This window comes from Anomaloglossus baeobatrachus, chromosome 11 (genome assembly GCF_048569485.1).
Source record: "Anomaloglossus baeobatrachus isolate aAnoBae1 chromosome 11, aAnoBae1.hap1, whole genome shotgun sequence".
Lineage (NCBI taxonomy): Eukaryota > Metazoa > Chordata > Amphibia > Anura > Aromobatidae > Anomaloglossus > Anomaloglossus baeobatrachus.
The window spans coordinates 9,131,639-9,149,569 of NC_134363.1; the positions used below are offsets into that span (position 1 = coordinate 9,131,639).

At 55.5% G+C, this 17,931-nt stretch overlaps 1 protein-coding gene across 1 annotated transcript in view; it reads right to left on the bottom strand.

Annotated features, from left to right (window-relative positions):
* KMT2B (lysine methyltransferase 2B) overlaps window positions 1-17,931 on the bottom strand; it is a 140,752-nt gene that overhangs the window by 73,904 nt on the left and 48,917 nt on the right. Inside the window, 2 exon segments of the mRNA XM_075328330.1 lie at window positions 17,024-17,182; window positions 17,291-17,428. Coding sequence (XP_075184445.1) covers window positions 17,024-17,182; window positions 17,291-17,428 — 297 coding nt within the window.

The window sequence follows — 17,931 nt, forward strand, 5'->3', positions numbered from 1 at the left end:
ATTTATAAGCGCCGCCGCCGTAAAAGCGCGGTCGGCGCTAAGTCCCCGGCGCACTACAAGTCCCAGCCGCGCCGCCGCTCCCGGAGCGTCCGGCGCGGTAGTTCCCAATAAATAAAGTCACTCAGCTAGGCTGCAGTGACTGTAACCCTTTACTGTCCCCGGCGCACTAGCACACCCAGCAAGTCTGGAGTGTGCTGTGCCTGTGTGTACGGGGACACAGAGTACCTGAAAGTTGCAGGGCCATGTCCCTGAACGGCACTCCCGCTCCACATCCAGCAGGTTCAATGGGTCTGTGGATGGAGCCCGGCCTCAGGGCTTTGGGGCCGGTAAGATCCCACTTCCTCAGAGCCCCTCAGGGGGATGGGGAAGGAAAACAGCATGTGGGCTCCAGCCGCCGTACCAGCAATAGGTACCTCAACCTTACAAACCACCAGTGGGGTGAGAAGGGAGCATGCTGGGGGCCCCATATGGGCCCTCTTTTCTTCCATCCGATATAGTCAGCAGCTACTGCTGACTAAACAGTGGAGCTATGCGTGGATGTCTGACCTCCTTCGCACAAAGCCGAAAACTGGTGAGCCAGTGATCCCACTGGGGGTGTATAGCCAGAAGGGGAGGGGCCTTACACTTTTTAGTGTAATGCTTTGTGTGGCCTCCGGAGGCAGTAGCTATACACCCAATCGTCTGGGTCTCCCAATGGAGCGACGAAGAAAAGGAATTTACGGTAAGTAAACAAAATTCCCTTCTTCTTTGTCGCTCTATTGGGAGACCCAGACAATTGGGACGTCCAAAAGCAGTCCCTGGGTGGGTAAATAATACCTCATGATAGGGCCGTAAAAACGACCCTTTTCTACAGGTGGGCAATCGCCGCCTGAAGGACTTGTCTACCTAGGCTGGCGTCCGCCGAAGCATAGGTATGCACCTGATAATGCTTGGTAAAAGTGTGCAGACTCGACCAGGTAGCCGCCTGGCACACCTGCTGAGCCGTAGCCTGGTGCCGTAATGCCCAGGACGCACCCACGGCTCTGGTAGAATGGGCCTTCAGCCCTGATGGAACCGGAATCCTAGCAGAACGGTAGGCTTCAAGAATTGGTTCCTTGATCCACCGAGCCAGGGTGGATTTGGAAGCTTGCGACCCTTTACGCTGGCCAGCGACAAGGACAAAGAGTGCATCCGAGCGGCGCAGAGGAGCCGTGCGGGAAATGTAGATTCTGAGTGCTCTCACCAGATCCAACATATGCAAATCTTTTTCACATTGATGAACTGGACGAGGACACAAAGAAGGTAAGGAGATATCCTGATTGAGATGAAAGGGGGATACCACCTTAGGGAGAAACTCCGGAATCGGGCGCAGAACCACCTTATCCTGGTGAAACACCAGGAAGGGAGATTTGCATGACAGCGCTGCTAGCTCGGACACTCTCCGAAGAGACGTGACCGCTACTAGAAAAGCCACTTTCTGAGAAAGGCGAGACAGGGAAACATCCCTCATAGGCTCGAAAGGCGGCTTCTGAAGAGCAATTAGAACCCTGTTCCGATCCCAGGGCTCTAACGGTCGCTTGTAAGGAGGGACAATGTGACAAACTCCTTGCAGGAACGTGCGTACCTGAGTAAGTCGTGCTAGGCGCTTCTGAAAAAATACAGAAAGCGCCGAAACTTGTCCCTTAAGGGAGCCGAGCGACAGACCTTTTTCCAACCCGGATTGCAGGAAGGAAAGAAAAGTAGGCAATGCAAATGGCCAGGGAGAAACTTCCTGAGCAGAGCACCAAGTTAAGAATATCTTCCACGTCCTGTGGTAGATCTTGGCAGAGGTTGGTTTCCTAGCCTGTCTCATGGTGGCAATGACCTCATGAGAAAAACCTGAAGACGCTAGGATCCAGGACTCAATGGCCACACAGTCAGGCTCAGGGCCGTAGAATTCTGATGGAAAAACGGCCCTTGAGACAGCAAGTCTGACCGGTCTGGTAGTGCCCACGGTTGTCCTACCGTGAGATGCCACAGATCCGGGTACCACGACCTCCTTGGCCAGTCCGGAGCGACGAGGATGGCGCGGCGGCAGTCGGACCTGATCTTGCGTAGCACTCTGGGCAACAGCGCCAGAGGTGGGAACACATAAGGCAGCCGAAACTGCGACCAATCTTGAACTAAGGCGTCCGCCGCCAGAGCTCTGAGATCGTGAGACCGTGCCATGAAGGCCGGGACCTTGTTGTTGTGCCGGGACGCCATTAGGTCGACGTCCGGCATCCCCCAGCGGCGACAGATTTCCTGAAACACGTCCGGGTGAAGAGACCATTCCCCTGCGTCCATACCCTGGCGACTGAGGAAGTCTGCTTCCCAGTTTTCTACGCCCGGGATGTGAACTGCGGATATGGTGGATGCCGTGTCCTCCACCCACGTCAGAATCCGCGGGACTTCCTGGAAGGCTTGCCGACTGCGTGGCCCTCCTTGGTGGTTGATGTATGCCACCGCTGTGGAGTTGTCCGACTGAATTCGGATCTGCTTGCCTTCCAGCCACTGCTGGAAGGCTTGTAGGGCAAGATACACTGCTCTGATTTCCAGAACATTGATCTGAAGGGTGGACTCTTGCTGAGTCCACGTACCTTGAGCCCTGTGGTGGAGAAAAACTGCTCCCCACCCTGATAGACTCGCGTCCGTTGTGACCACCGCCCAGGATGGGGGTAGGAAAGATTTTCCTATTGACAATGAGGTGGGAAGAAGCCACCACTGAAGAGAATCCTTGGCCGTCTGAGAAAGGGAGACGTTCCTGTCTAGGGACGTCGACTTCCCGTCCCATTGGCGGAGAATATCCCATTGTAGTGGACGCAGATGAAACTGCGCGAAAGGGACTGCCTCCATTGCTGCTACCATCTTCCCCAAGAAGTGCATGAGGCGTCTCAAGGGGTGCGACTGGCCCTGAAGGAGAGATTGCACCCCTATCTGTATTGAACGCTGTTTGTCCAGCGGAAGCATCACTATCGCTGAGAGGGTATGAAACTCCATGCCAAGGTATGTTATCGATTGGGTCGGGGTGAGAGTTGACTTTGAAAAGTTGATGATCCACCCGAAACTCTGGAGAGTCTCCAGCGCCACGTTCAGGCTGTGTTGGCATGCCTCTTGAGAGGGTGCCTTGACAAGTAGATCGTCCAAGTAAGGGATCACGGAGTGACCCTGAGAGTGCAGGACTGCTACTACTGCTGCCATGACCTTGGTGAAGACCCTTGGGGCTGTCGCCAGACCGAAAGGCAGAGCTACGAACTGAAGGTGTTCGTCTCCTATAACGAAGCGTAGAAAACGCTGGTGCTCTGGAGCAATCGGCACGTGGAGATAAGCATCTTTGATGTCTATTGATGCTAGGAAATCTCCTTGAGACATTGAGGCGATGACGGAACGGAGGGATTCCATCCGGAACCGCCTGGTTTTCACATGCTTGTTGAGCAGTTTTAGGTCCAGAACAGGACGGAAAGACCCGTCCTTTTTTGGCACCACAAACAAATTGGAGTAAAAACCGTGACCTTGCTCCTGAAGAGGAACAGGGACCACCACTCCTTCTGCCTTTAAAGAGCACACCGCCTGCAGAAGAGCATCGGCTCGGTCGGGAGGCGGAGAAGTTCTGAAGAATCGAGTTGGAGGACGAGAACTGAACTCTATCCTGTACCCGTGAGACAGAATGTCTCTCACCCAACGGTCTTTGACCTGTGGCAGCCAAATGTCGCCAAAGCGGGAGAGCCTGCCACCGACCGAGGATGCGGAGAGAGGAGGCCGAAAGTCATGAGGAAGCCGCTTTGGTAGCGGTTCCTCCGGCTGCTTTCTTCGGGCGTGACTGAGCCCGCCAAGAATCTGAGCTCCTCTGATCCTTCTGAGTCCTTTTGGACGAGGAGAATTGGGACCTGCCCGAGCCTCGAAAGGACCGGAACCTCGACTGTCCCCTCCTCTGTTGGGGTTTATTTGGTCTGGGCTGAGGTAAGGATGAATCCTTACCCTTGGACTGTTTAATGATTTCATCCAATCTCTCACCAAACAGTCTGTCACCAGAAAATGGCAAACTGGTTAAGCACTTCTTGGAAGCAGAATCTGCCTTCCATTCCCTTAACCACAAGGCTCTGCGTAACACCACGGAGTTGGCGGACGCCACTGCCGTACGGCTTGTAGAGTCCAGGACAGCATTAATAGCGTAAGACGCAAATGCAGACATTTGAGAGGTTAAGGACGCTACTTGCAGAACAGATGTACGTGTGACAGTGTCAACCTGCGCAAGACCAGCTGAAATAGCTTGGAGTGCCCATACAGCTGCGAATGCTGGAGCAAACGACGCGCCGATAGCTTCATAGATGGATTTCAACCAGAGCTCCATCTGTCTGTCAGTGGCATCTTTAAGGGAAGCCCCATCTTCCACTGCAACTATGGATCTAGTCGCAAGCCTGGAGATTGGGGGATCCACCTTTGGACACTGGGTCCAGCTCTTGACCACGTCAGGAGGAAAGGGATAACGTGTATCCTTAAGACGTTTGGAGAAACGCTTATCTGGATAAGCATGGTGTTTCTGGACTGCTTCTCTGAAGTCAGCGTGGTCCAGAAAAGTACTTAATTTACGCTTAGGATACCTGAAATGGAATTTCTCCTGCTGTGAAGCTGACTCCTCCACCGGAGGAGCTGGGGGAGAAATATCCAACATTTTATTGATGGACGCTATGAGATCATTCACTATTGCGTCCCCATCAGGTGTATCCAGATTGAGAGTGGTCTCAGGGTCAGAATCCTGATCAGCTACCTCTGCCTCATCATATAGCGAGTCCTCCTGCTGGGACCCTGACCAGTGTGATGAAGTCGAGGGTCGCTCATAGCGAGCTCGCTTAGGCTGTCTGGGACTGTCGTCCGTGTCAGAGCCATCACCCCGGGATGCATGGGACCCCCCCGGAGCACGGATTTGTTCCAAATGAGGGGGGCCAGGGAGCATTGAATCAACAGTGCCCATGGTCTGAGGTACCGGTCTGGACTGCAAAGTCTCAAGGATTTTAGTCATAGTCACAGACAATCTATCAGCAAAAACTGCAAACTCCGTCCCTGTCACCTGGACAGTGTTCACAGGTGGTTCTCCTTGGGCCACCTCTAGCAGAGACCCCGGCTGAGCAAGTGCCACAGGGGCCGAACATTGCACACAATGGGGGTCAGTGGCACCAGCCGGTAGAACAGCCGCACATGCGGTGCAGGTAGCATAGAAAGCCTGTGTCTTGGCCCCCTTGCTTTTTGCGGATGACATGCTGTTGTCTAGCAATCTAGGAGGGTATATAGCCAAGAATAGCGACCGTACAGTGCAATGTATAGAATACAAGCATAAAGTACAAATGAACACTTCGGCACAAGTGGGGTCAGCACCCGAGGTGCCGCTTACCGCCCGCTCCAAGCGGGTGTGTGGTCGCCAGAATCCCGTGTCTGGGTCTCCCAGAGCTTGTCTCCCTTCTCCACTGAGACATGCAAACAGGAATGGCTGCCGGCGTCCTGTGAAGAGGGGCGGGCCGTGGGCGTGCCCCAGACAAAGTGCGGGAAACTGGCGTCCCACTGTGCCCAGTGAGGGGGGTTGGAGTATGCTAAGCAGACTCCAGCCCTCGGCGCTGACGTTCTGAACAGCGTCCCGCCCTTCCCCTGACTGGCAGGCCTGGGGGCGGGAACGAAACGGAACTAGGCCGCAAAAGCCGGGGACTCGATTTATAAGCGCGGCCGCCGTATAAGCGCGGAAGTCCCCGGCGCACCACAAGTCCCAGCCGCGCCGCAGCGCTGTCGCCGTAAAAACCGCCATCAGCGGCCGGCGCGGTAGTTCCTAACACATAAACTCACTCAGCAAGCTGCAGTGAGTATAGCACAAGCGCGCCGCGCTGCTGCTCCCGGCGCACTAACACACCCAGCAATGCTGGTGTGTGTGTGCGCGACTTGCACGGGGACACAGAGTACCTTAATGTAGCAGGGCCCTGTCCCTGACGATACTCAGCTCCATGTCCAGCAGATACCCATGGCTGTGGACGGAGCACGGTCTCCTGTGCCTGGAGACCGATAGGATCCCACTTCACCCAGAGCCCTAAGGGGATGGGGAAGGAAAACAGCATGTGGGCTTCAGCCTCCGTACCCGCAATGGGTACCTCAACCTTAACAAACACCTCCGACAAAAGTGGGGTGAGAAGGGAGCATGCTGGGGGCCCAAGTATGGGCCCTCTTTTCTTCCATCCGACAAAGTCAGCAGCTGCTGCTGACTAAACAGTGGAGCTATGCGTGGATGTTAGCCTCCTTCGCACAAAGCATGAACACTGAGGAGCCCGTGATCCCACGGGGGGTGTATAGGCAGTAGGGGAGGGGCCTTACACTTTTAAGTGTAATACTTTGTGTGGCCTCCGGAGGCAGTAGCTATACACCCAATTGTCTGGGTCTCCCAATAGAGCGACAAAGAAAAAAAAAAAAAACAACTGTCACAAACCACCGGGGGGGTCACTCAGAAATCCCCCGCGCTGGCTACCAGTACGTCACAATCGGGGGGTAACAAGTGGGGGTCACCCCTCCTTTATACCTCCCGACCGACAGACAGAGCACGTGACGCGCTCTCTAGCGCCCCTCTTATAGTCAGGCCAATTATGGAATTGCCCGACCATAAGCAAGGAGGCCGCTATACTACTTATGCCGATTATTGAAGGGTCCCCGGTGAGAGTAAGGTATATATTCCCCCGACCTCCGCGGGCGGAATATATAAAATCTCCCCGAATCTCACAGGCCTCCCCACAATAATCCTTGGCACAATTCGCTGCCACCAACCGATTTACGGTAACTATTAGCCGAACACACAGACGTGGGATTCAAGATCGAGATAACAGAACAGCCCAAGATTAATTATATAATTTATTCAGCCTAAAGCACACTAGAAACTACAATATATACAATAGGGGATCTACAGAATATACATATGTCAGAGTACAGTTACAGATAAAGCATGGTTTACAACAGGTATGCAATTCAATCAGTTACCTTGTGCGTCTGGCCACAGGGGGGCGCTGTAGACCAGGTTTCCAGGAACTCCCACAGATGTTTCCTACACGTGACCCCCAGCGAAAGAACACTGGAAAATGGCCGAAGTAGGGTTATCAACCTGGACAAATCCAGGTCCCCTCCTACCTTCGTGACCTCAGAGGGAGCACTGCTCCACCCCTGGCTGGAGTTATGGACAAAATCCACAACATGGAATATGGCCATAACTTTGCCTGGGAGCGTCGTAGGCGGACGCCAATGCTCTCATTGTGACAGTTATGAATTTAGCTACGGAACGAGGGGACTCATGACCTGTCTGCCAGTTCCCCATTGGCTGATATCACGCCTGGGGCATTTCCCAATGTCCTGCTCCCATAAAAAGGGTGTGCCGGCATCGTCCGCATGCGGAGACACCATTTTTATGGTTGCCATATTTATCGGAAATATGGCTTGCGAGATATGAACCATTTTTTACTGGAGTCGTTCTGTCTAGCTAGTTCCATAGCCTTGCTAATGAGATACAACTCTTGTTACAGGGTGACGGCAGGGAGTCATCCTGTGTCCATTGTTCCCACACCACCTCATCTCCATATCACAGGACATGGCCATGGAGGTGTAAGTGGAACACTGAGAACAAGAAGGGAGGGGGCACTGCCAGGGAGTGATGAGGGATTATGACTGGAGTCATAATTCATCTTCATATCCCGGGATTTGCCTCACACCTCCCCCCTTTTGAGGGCGCTAGGGGGCAGCACACTCCGGTGTTCCCCCGTGCGCCCGTCCGCGACCTCTCCTTGTCGGGACAGCCCGTCTGCGTTACCGTGGTCACGGCCCCTTTTGTGGCGAATGGTGAAGTTGTATTGCTGGAGCGCAAGGCTCCATCGCAACAATCGCCCATTCGTCCCAGAGACGGTGTGCAACCAGCTGAGGGGATTGTGGTCCGTCTCCACGATGAAGTGGCGCCCGTATAGATAGGGTTGCAGACGCTGCAGGGCCCACACTATGGCCAGGCACTCCTTCTCCATCGTGGAATAGGCAACTTCCCTTGGTAACAGCTTCCTGCTCAGGTACAAGACTGGGTGCTCCTGGCTCGCAGAGTCCACCTGGCTGAGCACCGCACCGAGGCCGAAGTCACTGGCATCGGTCTGTACTACAAACGGCCGCGTGAAGTCGGCTGCCTGTAGCACGGGCGGGCTGGACAGGGCGTCCTTTAGGGCCCGGAAGGCTGTCTCGCAGTCCATTGTCCAATCGACTGCAGAGGGCAGCTTCTTCTTGGTGAGGTCCGTCAAGGGCTTTGCCAGGCTACTATAGCGTGGAACAAACCTCCTATAGTACCCGGCGGTCCCTAAGAAGGACATCACCTGCTTCTTGGTCCTGGGGGTGGGCCAGGATGCGATGGCCTCCACTTTCTCAGGCTCGGGCTTCAGTGTTCCCCCGCCTACCCGGTGACCGAGGTACTGGACCTCGCTCATGGCCAGCTGACACTTGCCCGGCTTGATGGTCAAACCTGCCCGGTGGACCCGCCTGAGCACCTGTGCTAGATGCTCTAGGTGATCTTCCCAGGTAAGACTGAAGACGGCAATGTCATCCAGGTACGCGGCCGCGTACCCTTCAAGTCCCTTGAGCAGGGTGTTGACCATCCGCTGGAAAGTGGCAGGGGCATTCCTCATCCCGAATGGCATCACAGTGGACTCGTACAGTCCAAATGGGGTAATAAAGGCAGAGCGTTCCCTGGCCTTGCGAGTCAGGGGGATCTGCCAATATCCCCGGCTCAGGTCCATGATGGTCAGGTACTGAGCCCCGGCCAACTGATCGAGCAGGTCATCGATGCGTGGCATTGGGTACGCATCGGCGACCGTGACAGCATTGAGCCCCCTGTAGTCCACGCAGAACCGAGTGGTTCGGTCCTTCTTAGGGACGAGGACTACAGGCGAGGCCCAAGCGCTGTTGGATGCCTGGATCACCCCCAGCTTCAGCATCTCGTCAATCTCCTGGCGCATGTGTTGCTGCACCTCCAGGGAGACCCGATATGCTGAACGCCGGATCGGGGGATGATCCCCAGTGTCCACGTGATGGACAGCCAAGTCAGTCCTTCCGGGCTGGTTGGTAAACAACCCCCGGAAGGGGTGTAGGGTGGCCCACAGCTGGGACCGTTGGTCCTCCAAGAGCTGGTGGCCAACCTCCACATCCTCAATGGATCCGCCTGCCCTAACCTGGGCTAGCATATCCAAGAGGGTTTCCGCTTCTCCCTCCTCGGGCAGGTTGCACACGGGGAGCGCGCATGCCTCCCGCTCATGATGTGCCTTCATCATGTTCACATGGAAGGGCTTCCGCCTTCCACGGGCAGGGTCCAGGGTGACCAGGTACGTTACAGGGTTGAGCTGCTGGTACACGAGGTATGGGCCTTCCCAGGCTGCCTGAAGCTTGTCCTGTGGTACGGGGACCAGTACCCACACCTTTTGACCCACTTGGTAGGTCCTCTCACAAGCGTTCTGGTCGTACCAACGCTTCTGATCGGCCTGGGCTTGAGCCATATTGTCGTGTACCAGTTGCGTCAAGGCCTGCATTTTGTCCCGGAAGCGCATGACATACTCGATAACCGACACTCCAGGGGTGGCCAAATCCCCTTCCCAAGCCTCTTTCACCAGAGCCAGGGGGCCCCGCACACGTCGCCCGTACAGGAGCTCAAACGGTGAGAATCCTGTTGAGGCCTGTGGAACCTCCCGGTAAGCAAATAACGGGTGTGGGAGATACCGCTCCCAGTCACGCCCATGGGAGTCGACCAACATCTTAAGCATCTGCTTTAAGGTGCCATTGAACCGCTCGCACAGGCCATTAGTCTGTGGATGGTACGGGCTGGCCACCAGATGTCGCACCTGGACTTGCTTACAGAGGGCCTCCATCAGCTGGGACATGAATTGGGTCCCCCGGTCAGTGAGCATTTCCTGGGGAAAACCCACTCGGGAGAAAATCTCCAGCAATGCGGTGGCCACCTTGTCAGCCCGAATGGACGACAAGGCCACTGCTTCTGGGTACCGGGTGGCATAGTCCACTACCGTCAGTAGGAAGCGTTTCCCGGAGCTGCTGGGGATGGCCAGCGGGCCGACCAGATCCACAGCCACCCTCCTGAAAGGCTCATCGATGATTGGCAGAGATACTAGTGGGGCTTTGGGGCGTGGCCCCGCCTTCCCCACTCTCTGACAGGTTTCACACGAACGGCAGTAGGCAGCCACATCGGCCCCCATTTTTGGCCAGTAGAAATGCTGGTTTAACCTGGCCTTGGTCTTAGCGATCCCTAGGTGTCCGGCCATCGGAATCTCATGTGCGATCCGCAACAACTCCGTCCGGAACGGATAGGGTACCACCAACTGTCGGTCCCTGGGCCACGCCTCCGGTGAACCCTGCTGGACCGTGGCCCGGTACAGCCGTCCTTGGTCCCAGACCACTCGCTCCGGGTCCGAGTCCGAGGGAGGCTGTGCCGCCTGCTCCTTAAGAGCTTTCAGGCTGTTGTCAGCTTCTAACGCTGCCTGAAACCCCTGACTAGATGTGGCCAGAATCGACGAGACTGTCACATCTTCAGTCAGTACCCCGGGACCTGTGTCCTGGCCTCCACCTGACTCGGCTGCCACTTGGTCAGAAGGGGAAGAGCTATCGGACCTCCGGGAGGCCCCTTGGCTTCCAGCACTCCCACTGCGGGTGACAGCGGCCACAGCCGCTGCGACCGTGGGTCGTGCCTGCTCCTCCTCCGTTCCTGACCAAGTCGCCGGTTCAGGCAGACCTACCTGGCTTCCTGACACCCCGGTTGTGGGGGAACCATGCACCGAGATCTTACCTGGGAGCACTTCCGCTCCTGGACCGGCCCCAATCTCACCTGCCTGTTCCCCTCCTGCAGCAACAGAACCCCGCTGTGAAATCTCTGGGGACCCCCACATTTGCTGTGGTAGCCCCCACCCCACACACTGGTCCTCCCCCTGCAGCACCCTGCTCTCTGCTTATCCCTGCAGAGGGCAACAGATCCCAGCTCACAGGCTGATTACTTGTAGAGGCATTGTCACACCTTTCTCTGACCCCCTCCCCTGTCACAGCTGCAGCTGCGTGTGTGTCTATGGTGTCTGTGCAAGCAGAAATATCAGAGTTCACTCCCTCCTCCCTTACATCATTCATAGATAACACATTAACATTGTTAGGAGTCATGTCAGTACGGGCTGAAGGTTCAGCCCTTGGGGGGGGCCCAAACTGGGAGGTTATCTGCCCCAAATCTGTCCCAAGTAGCACGTTTGCAGGGATCCGATCAGTTACCCCCACCTCCCTCACCCCCCGCCCTGCGCCCCAGTCCACATAAATGTCAGCAACAGGCAGCGCCGGGTCAGTGCCTCCAATCCCGGAGACAGCGAGGGTTTTTCCAGGGATCAAGTCTTGGGGGGACACCATCTCAGGCCGCACCAGAGTCACCTCCGAGGCGCTGTCTCGCAGTCCTATGGTCACAGACCGGCCGACGGTGACAGGTTGGAAGCTGTCCAGGGACCTACCACCACCCCCACCCACACAATACACCTTGGGCGGCCCTTGGGACGGGGACGGAGCCGGGGCCTTGGGACGCTGAGGGCACATGGCCTTGAAGTGTCCAGGTAGGTTGCACTGGTGGCACCGTCTTGGTTCCGCCACGGGCCTGGAGAGGGGAGTTGAGGGGGACACCCCCTGCAGTCTAGGGGCAGGTGGGGCAGTCGCCGAATTCATCTTACCCCCTCTCCAGGTGCTGCTGGTGGCCGCTCTCCTGGCCTCAGGGGCCCGGTTGTTGGTGTAGTCATCGGCAAGGGCAGCTGTAGCCGTGGACCCCTTTGGCTTCTGGTCTCGGATGAACTGGCGGAGATCCTCAGGGCAGTTCCACAAGAGTTGCTCCGTGATGAACAAGTCCAGGATCTCCGGTCCGGTGGAAAGCTGCAGGCCTTGGGTCCAGTGGTCGGCAGCTCGGGCAAGTGCCCGCCGGTGGTCAGCCCAGGAGTCCTTTGGTCCCTTCTGTAGGCTCCGGAACTTCTTGCGGTAGGACTCTGGAGTGAGGTTGTACTGTTGGATCAGGGCCCGCTTGATGGTGTCGTAGCCCTGATCTGCCTCAGCAGGCAAGTCCCCAAGGATATCCAGGGCCTTACCCCTTAAACGGGGGGTCAGGTATTTGGCCCACTGGTCCTTGTCCAGATGGTGCTGCAAGCAAGTCCGTTCAAAAGCAGTCAAGAAAGAGTCCAAGTCTCCATCCTTCTCCAGCACTGGGAAGTCCTCAACACGGACCTTTGGAAGTTTGGTGTCTCGAAGGTCACATGTGGCTGATGAGGGCCGGAGCTGAGCTAGCTGCAGCTGGTAGTCACGGTCTGCCTGTCGCTCTCGCTCTTCACGCGCTGCCTGCCGCTCTCGCTCCGCAGCCTCACGCTCTGCGTGCCGCTCCGCAGCCTCAGCGTCACGCGCTGCCTGCCGCTCTGCCCTGCGCTCTGCCAGGAGTTCCTTGTAGCCCTTCTGGTCTCCAGCCTGGAGAAGGGCCATAGCCATTTGAAGAAGGCTATCCGAGCCTCCCAGGCTCGGTGGAATGGCACGTGGTGATCTGCGGCACGCTGCAGAGCTAGGCGATTCACTGTCCCTTTCAGAGCGGAGGGCTGGCATCTGGCTCGTTGAGGAACCTTGGGTGAGCTCCTCCTCATCTTGTCCAGCAGTGCCAGGTTGCGCAATGTCCTCGGCAGAACGGTTTTCTGGCGTCGAGCTCCTGGAGGACTCGTGGGCAACCTCCTCATTGCTGTCCACAGCACCGTCCTCCCTCTCTTCGGCTCCTGCCTTAGCATTGGCCAGTTGCATAGCTCTGCTCCTGGTGCCATCAGCCATTCTTGCAGACTTTTGGTCACTGACACAGAACTGACACCTGATGCCTCCACACACCTTACAGTATCTGCACTCTGACACTCTAGTGTTGAGCTAGTCTGAAGACCCCAGCAGCCACAGCTGCTGCAGGCAGTCTTTAGTGTCTGGGAGTATGGGTCTCACACTCACACACACTATTATCTCGATCCCACCGCTATGCCACCAATATGTCACAAACCACCGGGGGGGTCACTCAGAAATCCCCCGCGCTGGCTACCAGTACGTCACAATCGGGGGGTAACAAGTGGGGGTCACCCCTCCTTTATACCTCCCGACCGACAGACAGAGCACGTGACGCGCTCTCTAGCGCCCCTCTTATAGTCAGGCCAATTATGGAATTGCCCGACCATAAGCAAGGAGGCCGCTATACTACTTATGCCGATTATTGAAGGGTCCCCGGTGAGAGTAAGGTATATATTCCCCCGACCTCCGCGGGCGGAATATATAAAATCTCCCCGAATCTCACTGGCCTCCCCACAATAATCCTTGGCACAATTCGCTGCCACCAACCGATTTACGGTAACTATTAGCCGAACACACAGACGTGGGATTCAAGATCGAGATAACAGAACAGCCCAAGATTAATTATATAATTTAATCAGCCTAAAGCACACTAGAAACTACAATATATACAATAGGGAATCTACAGAATATACATATGTCAGAGTACAGTTACAGATAAAGCATGGTTTACAACAGGTATGCAATTCAATCAGTTACCTTGTGCGTCTGGCCACAGGGGGGCGCTGTAGACCAGGTTTCCAGGAACTCCCACAGATGTTTCCTACACGTGACCCCCAGCGAAAGAACACTGGAAAATGGCCGAAGTAGGGTTATCAACCTGGACAAATCCAGGTCCCCTCCTACCTTCGTGACCTCAGAGGGAGCACTGCTCCACCCCTGGCTGGAGTTATGGACAAAATCCACAACATGGAATATGGCCATAACTTTGCCTGGGAGCGTCGTAGGCGGACGCCAATGCTCTCATTGTGACAGTTATGAATTTAGCTACGGAACGAGGGGACTCATGACCTGTCTGCCAGTTCCCCATTGGCTGATATCACGCCTGGGGCATTTCCCAATGTCCTGCTCCCATAAAAAGGGTGTGCCGGCATCGTCCGCATGCGGAGACACCATTTTTATGGTTGCCATATTTATCGGAAATATGGCTTGCGAGATATGAACCATTTTTTACTGGAGTCGTTCTGTCTAGCTAGTTCCATAGCCTTGCTAATGAGATACAACTCTTGTTACAGGGTGACGGCAGGGAGTCATCCTGTGTCCATTGTTCCCACACCACCTCATCTCCATATCACAGGACATGGCCATGGAGGTGTAAGTGGAACACTGAGAACAAGAAGGGAGGGGGCACTGCCAGGGAGTGATGAGGGATTATGACTGGAGTCATAATTCATCTTCATATCCCGGGATTTGCCTCACAACAACCCCCACCCTCTTTCTCCAATTTATTAACCCACCAAACACCCAGGTCCGACATAATCCACATGAGGTCCCATGAAGATTTCGGCTTCTGCCACACTATTGAAGTCTCAGAGCGCGGGCGCATTCAGAACATGACCGCCCGCTGTGGCTTTAGACAGACACTGAGCAGCAGCTGTGCACAGTGACTTCACCGAGTTTATCTGCGGTCACAGAGTTCAATCAGACCTGCATCTCCTGGCCAAAAAACATGATTTTTTGTGGGGGGGTTTTTGCCAAGACATGCAGTGTTGGTGCAGGAATTTGGTATATAAATTTAAGCACCGAATCTGCATCTTAGCAAAAAAACACAATTTTCTGCCTGGTCTGATTGAACTCCGTTCACCGGCGGTGAGGTGTCAGAGTTCACCGGCGGTGAGGTGTCAGAGTTCACCGGCGGTGAGGTGTCAGAGTTCACCGGCGGTGAGGTGTCAGAGTTCACCGGCGGTGAGGTGTCAGAGTTCACCGGCGGTGAGGTGTCAGAGTTCACCGGCGGTGAGGTGTCAGAGTTCACCGGCGGTGAGGTGTCAGAGTTCACCGGCGGTGAGGTGTCAGAGTTCACCGGCGGTGAGGTGTCAGAGTTCACCGGCGGTGAGGTGTCAGAGTTCACCGGCGGTGAGGTGTCAGAGTTCACCGGCGGTGAGGTGTCAGAGTTCACCGGCGGTGAGGTGTCAGAGTTCACCGGCGGTGAGATCACTGAGTTCACCTGCGGTGAGATCACTGAGTTCACCTGCGGTGAGATCACTGAGTTCACCTGCGGTGAGATCACTGAGTTCAATGAGTTCACCTGCGGTGAGGTTACCTGCGGTCACAGGTGGGGGACAATGGGAATCTCCAGTTGGTAAATTCAGTGACATCACCGCACACAGCTGTGGCTCAGTCAGTGTCTGCCTGAAGCCACAGGGGGCGGTCATCACACCTGGGTGTTTGGTGGGTTAATACAGTGGTGAAAGAGGGTTGCTTTTTTTTATTTTATTTCAAATAAAGGTTTTTTTTTTCCCCAATGTTTGTGTTTATTTCTTTACACATGCAAATTAGTAATGGCCCTCCCAGTTACTAATCTAGGGTTTAGTGGCAGCTCTGAGCTGTCATTAACCCCTTATTACCCCAATTCCCAACCCACCAGGGCAATCGGGATGAGCCGGATGACGTGCCGGGACTGTGGCATCTAATGGATGCGACAATCTGGGCGGCTGCTGGCTAATATTTTTAGGTTTGGGGGGTCCTAATAAGCATGGGTCTCCCCAGCCAGATAATACCAGCCCCCAGCTGTCGGGCTTTATCATGGCTGAGTACCAAATATGGTGGGGACTGCACACTGGTTTTTAAAATTTATATAATGTAAAAAAATAAACGCTGCATGCGGTTCCTCTTATTTTGATACACAGCTAAAATAAGTGCACGGCCGGAGCTGCAGCCTGTAGCGGTGGTTTTATCTTTAATAAGTGTCATAATATGTGTCCCTACGCCAAATTTAATAATTTATTATTCCAACCAATCACAGACACTGTCCCACAGGGTAAGGGGCGCAGTCTAACTACAACCAATCACAGATGTCAGGACTGACTGTGGGCGGGGTAAGCAATGAATACGTATGAGAGCTAATCATCGGACCCGGAAGCAGCGCTCTAGCCGAGCGGGAGACTAAGTATAAGGCTGTGTGTTTTTTCCACATTTTTTGGTGTTCCCATTGACATATTGGGTTTGGCGTCTGGACAGATGCTACAGTTCAAGTCCGATCCCCAACCCCTTTTTTTTTTTTGGGGGGGGGGGGGGGGGAGGGAGTTGACACAACCCTAGGTTTATTCCCCACTGTAACCTTTGCTTCCCCCCCCAGCATGCCCACTTACACCGCCATCAGCTGCCACCATATTCACTGTTCCCATTCCCGAGATTATGGGGGCAAGGATCAGTGAATATTCATTTCCTTTAATCTCAGCACACCGGCAGGAAGCCGGCTGCTGGGTGATCACGTGTGCTGCTATTAAAGAAAATGAATATTCGCTGCTTCACACGCCCATAATCCCGTCCACCTCAACCTCTCGGCACTGAAGCCTGTGCTATGTGGGATTATGGGGGCGAGGAGCAGTGAATATTCATGGTCTTTAATAGCAGCACACGTGATCACCCAGCCGCTGCAGGAAGCCGGCTGATCACGTGTTGCTAGTAAAGACTATGAATATTCACTGCTCCCAAGCCCATGATCCCACCCACCTCTCGGCACCGGCTTCTATGCAGAAAGGGGGGTGGGATTAAGAGCATGGGGAGCAGTGAATATTCACATCCTTAATTGGCGAGCATGTTTCAGCTGGAGCAAGCACAGAGTTCCACGGGGCCCCATAGCAGTGGCATGGCCTGCGGCCATTAGCAGTGTTTCACTGGGTAAGGGTCTCACCATCCCGTCCAGCACCACAGCCCCGTGCATCTCCCCTGCCCTTCACACAGGCCCCCCCATGCTGTATATTTTGGGGTCTCACCGTCCCGTCCAGCACCACAGCCCCGTGCATCTCCCCTGCCCTCCACACAGGCCCCCCCATGCTGCATATTTTGGGGGCTCACCGTCCCGTCCAGCACCACAGCCCCGTGCATCTCCCCTGCCCTCCACACAGGCCCCCCCATGCTGTATATTTTGGGGTCTCACCGTCCCGTCCAGCAGGCTGGTGTGCTTCTGGCAGTACATCTTCTTGTCGTCCTGGAAGCTGCAGCGCGTCGCCCGGGCACACATGAAGTGGAAGTTGCTCTGGCACGTGGACAGGCAGCAGCCGACCGTGGCGCCGATCTTCGTGCAGTGCTCGCACCGCTGACGGGAAAAAAGAGGAGAGGAAGCGTTAGGAGGCCATACGGGAAGGCGTCATTCACTGTCAGCAAGCAGAGGAAAGCAAACCTAGCCATCGCATATATCGCTCACCAGCTGCCGCCCTCGCGCCACGGCGGCGTGCACGTTTTTCAGGGATCCGTCATTCTCCTCGAAGACCTCGGCCGACCAGATGGCGCAGTTTATGTGAGTCCACTCGTTCTGGCCGATGTAGAGGAGGCGTCCGGCGTCCTAGGAGGGAATAAGGGTGCTGGGTGACATCTGCGCAGCACAGCCGTGCCCGGGGAGAGACCGCACAGAATATCAGGTGACATCTGCGCAGTACAGCAGCGCCCGGGGAGTGACCGCACAGAATATCAGGGTGCCGGGTGACATCTGCGCAGTACAGCAGCGCCCGGGGAGTGACCAGACAGAATATCAGGGTGCCGGGTGACATCTGTGCAGTACAGCAGCGCCCGGGGAGTGACCGCACAGAATATCAGGTGACATCTGCGCAGTACAGCAGCGCCCGGGGAGTGACCGCACAGAATATCAGGGTGCCGGGTGACATCTGCGCAGTACATCAGCGCCCGGGGAGTGACCGCACAGAATATCAGGTGACATCTGCGCAGTACAGCAGCGCCTGGGGAGTGAGCGCACAGAATATCAGGTGACATCTGCGCAGTACAGCAGCGCCTGGGGAGTGAGCGCACAGAATATCAGGTGACATCTGCGCAGCACAGCAGCGCCCTGGG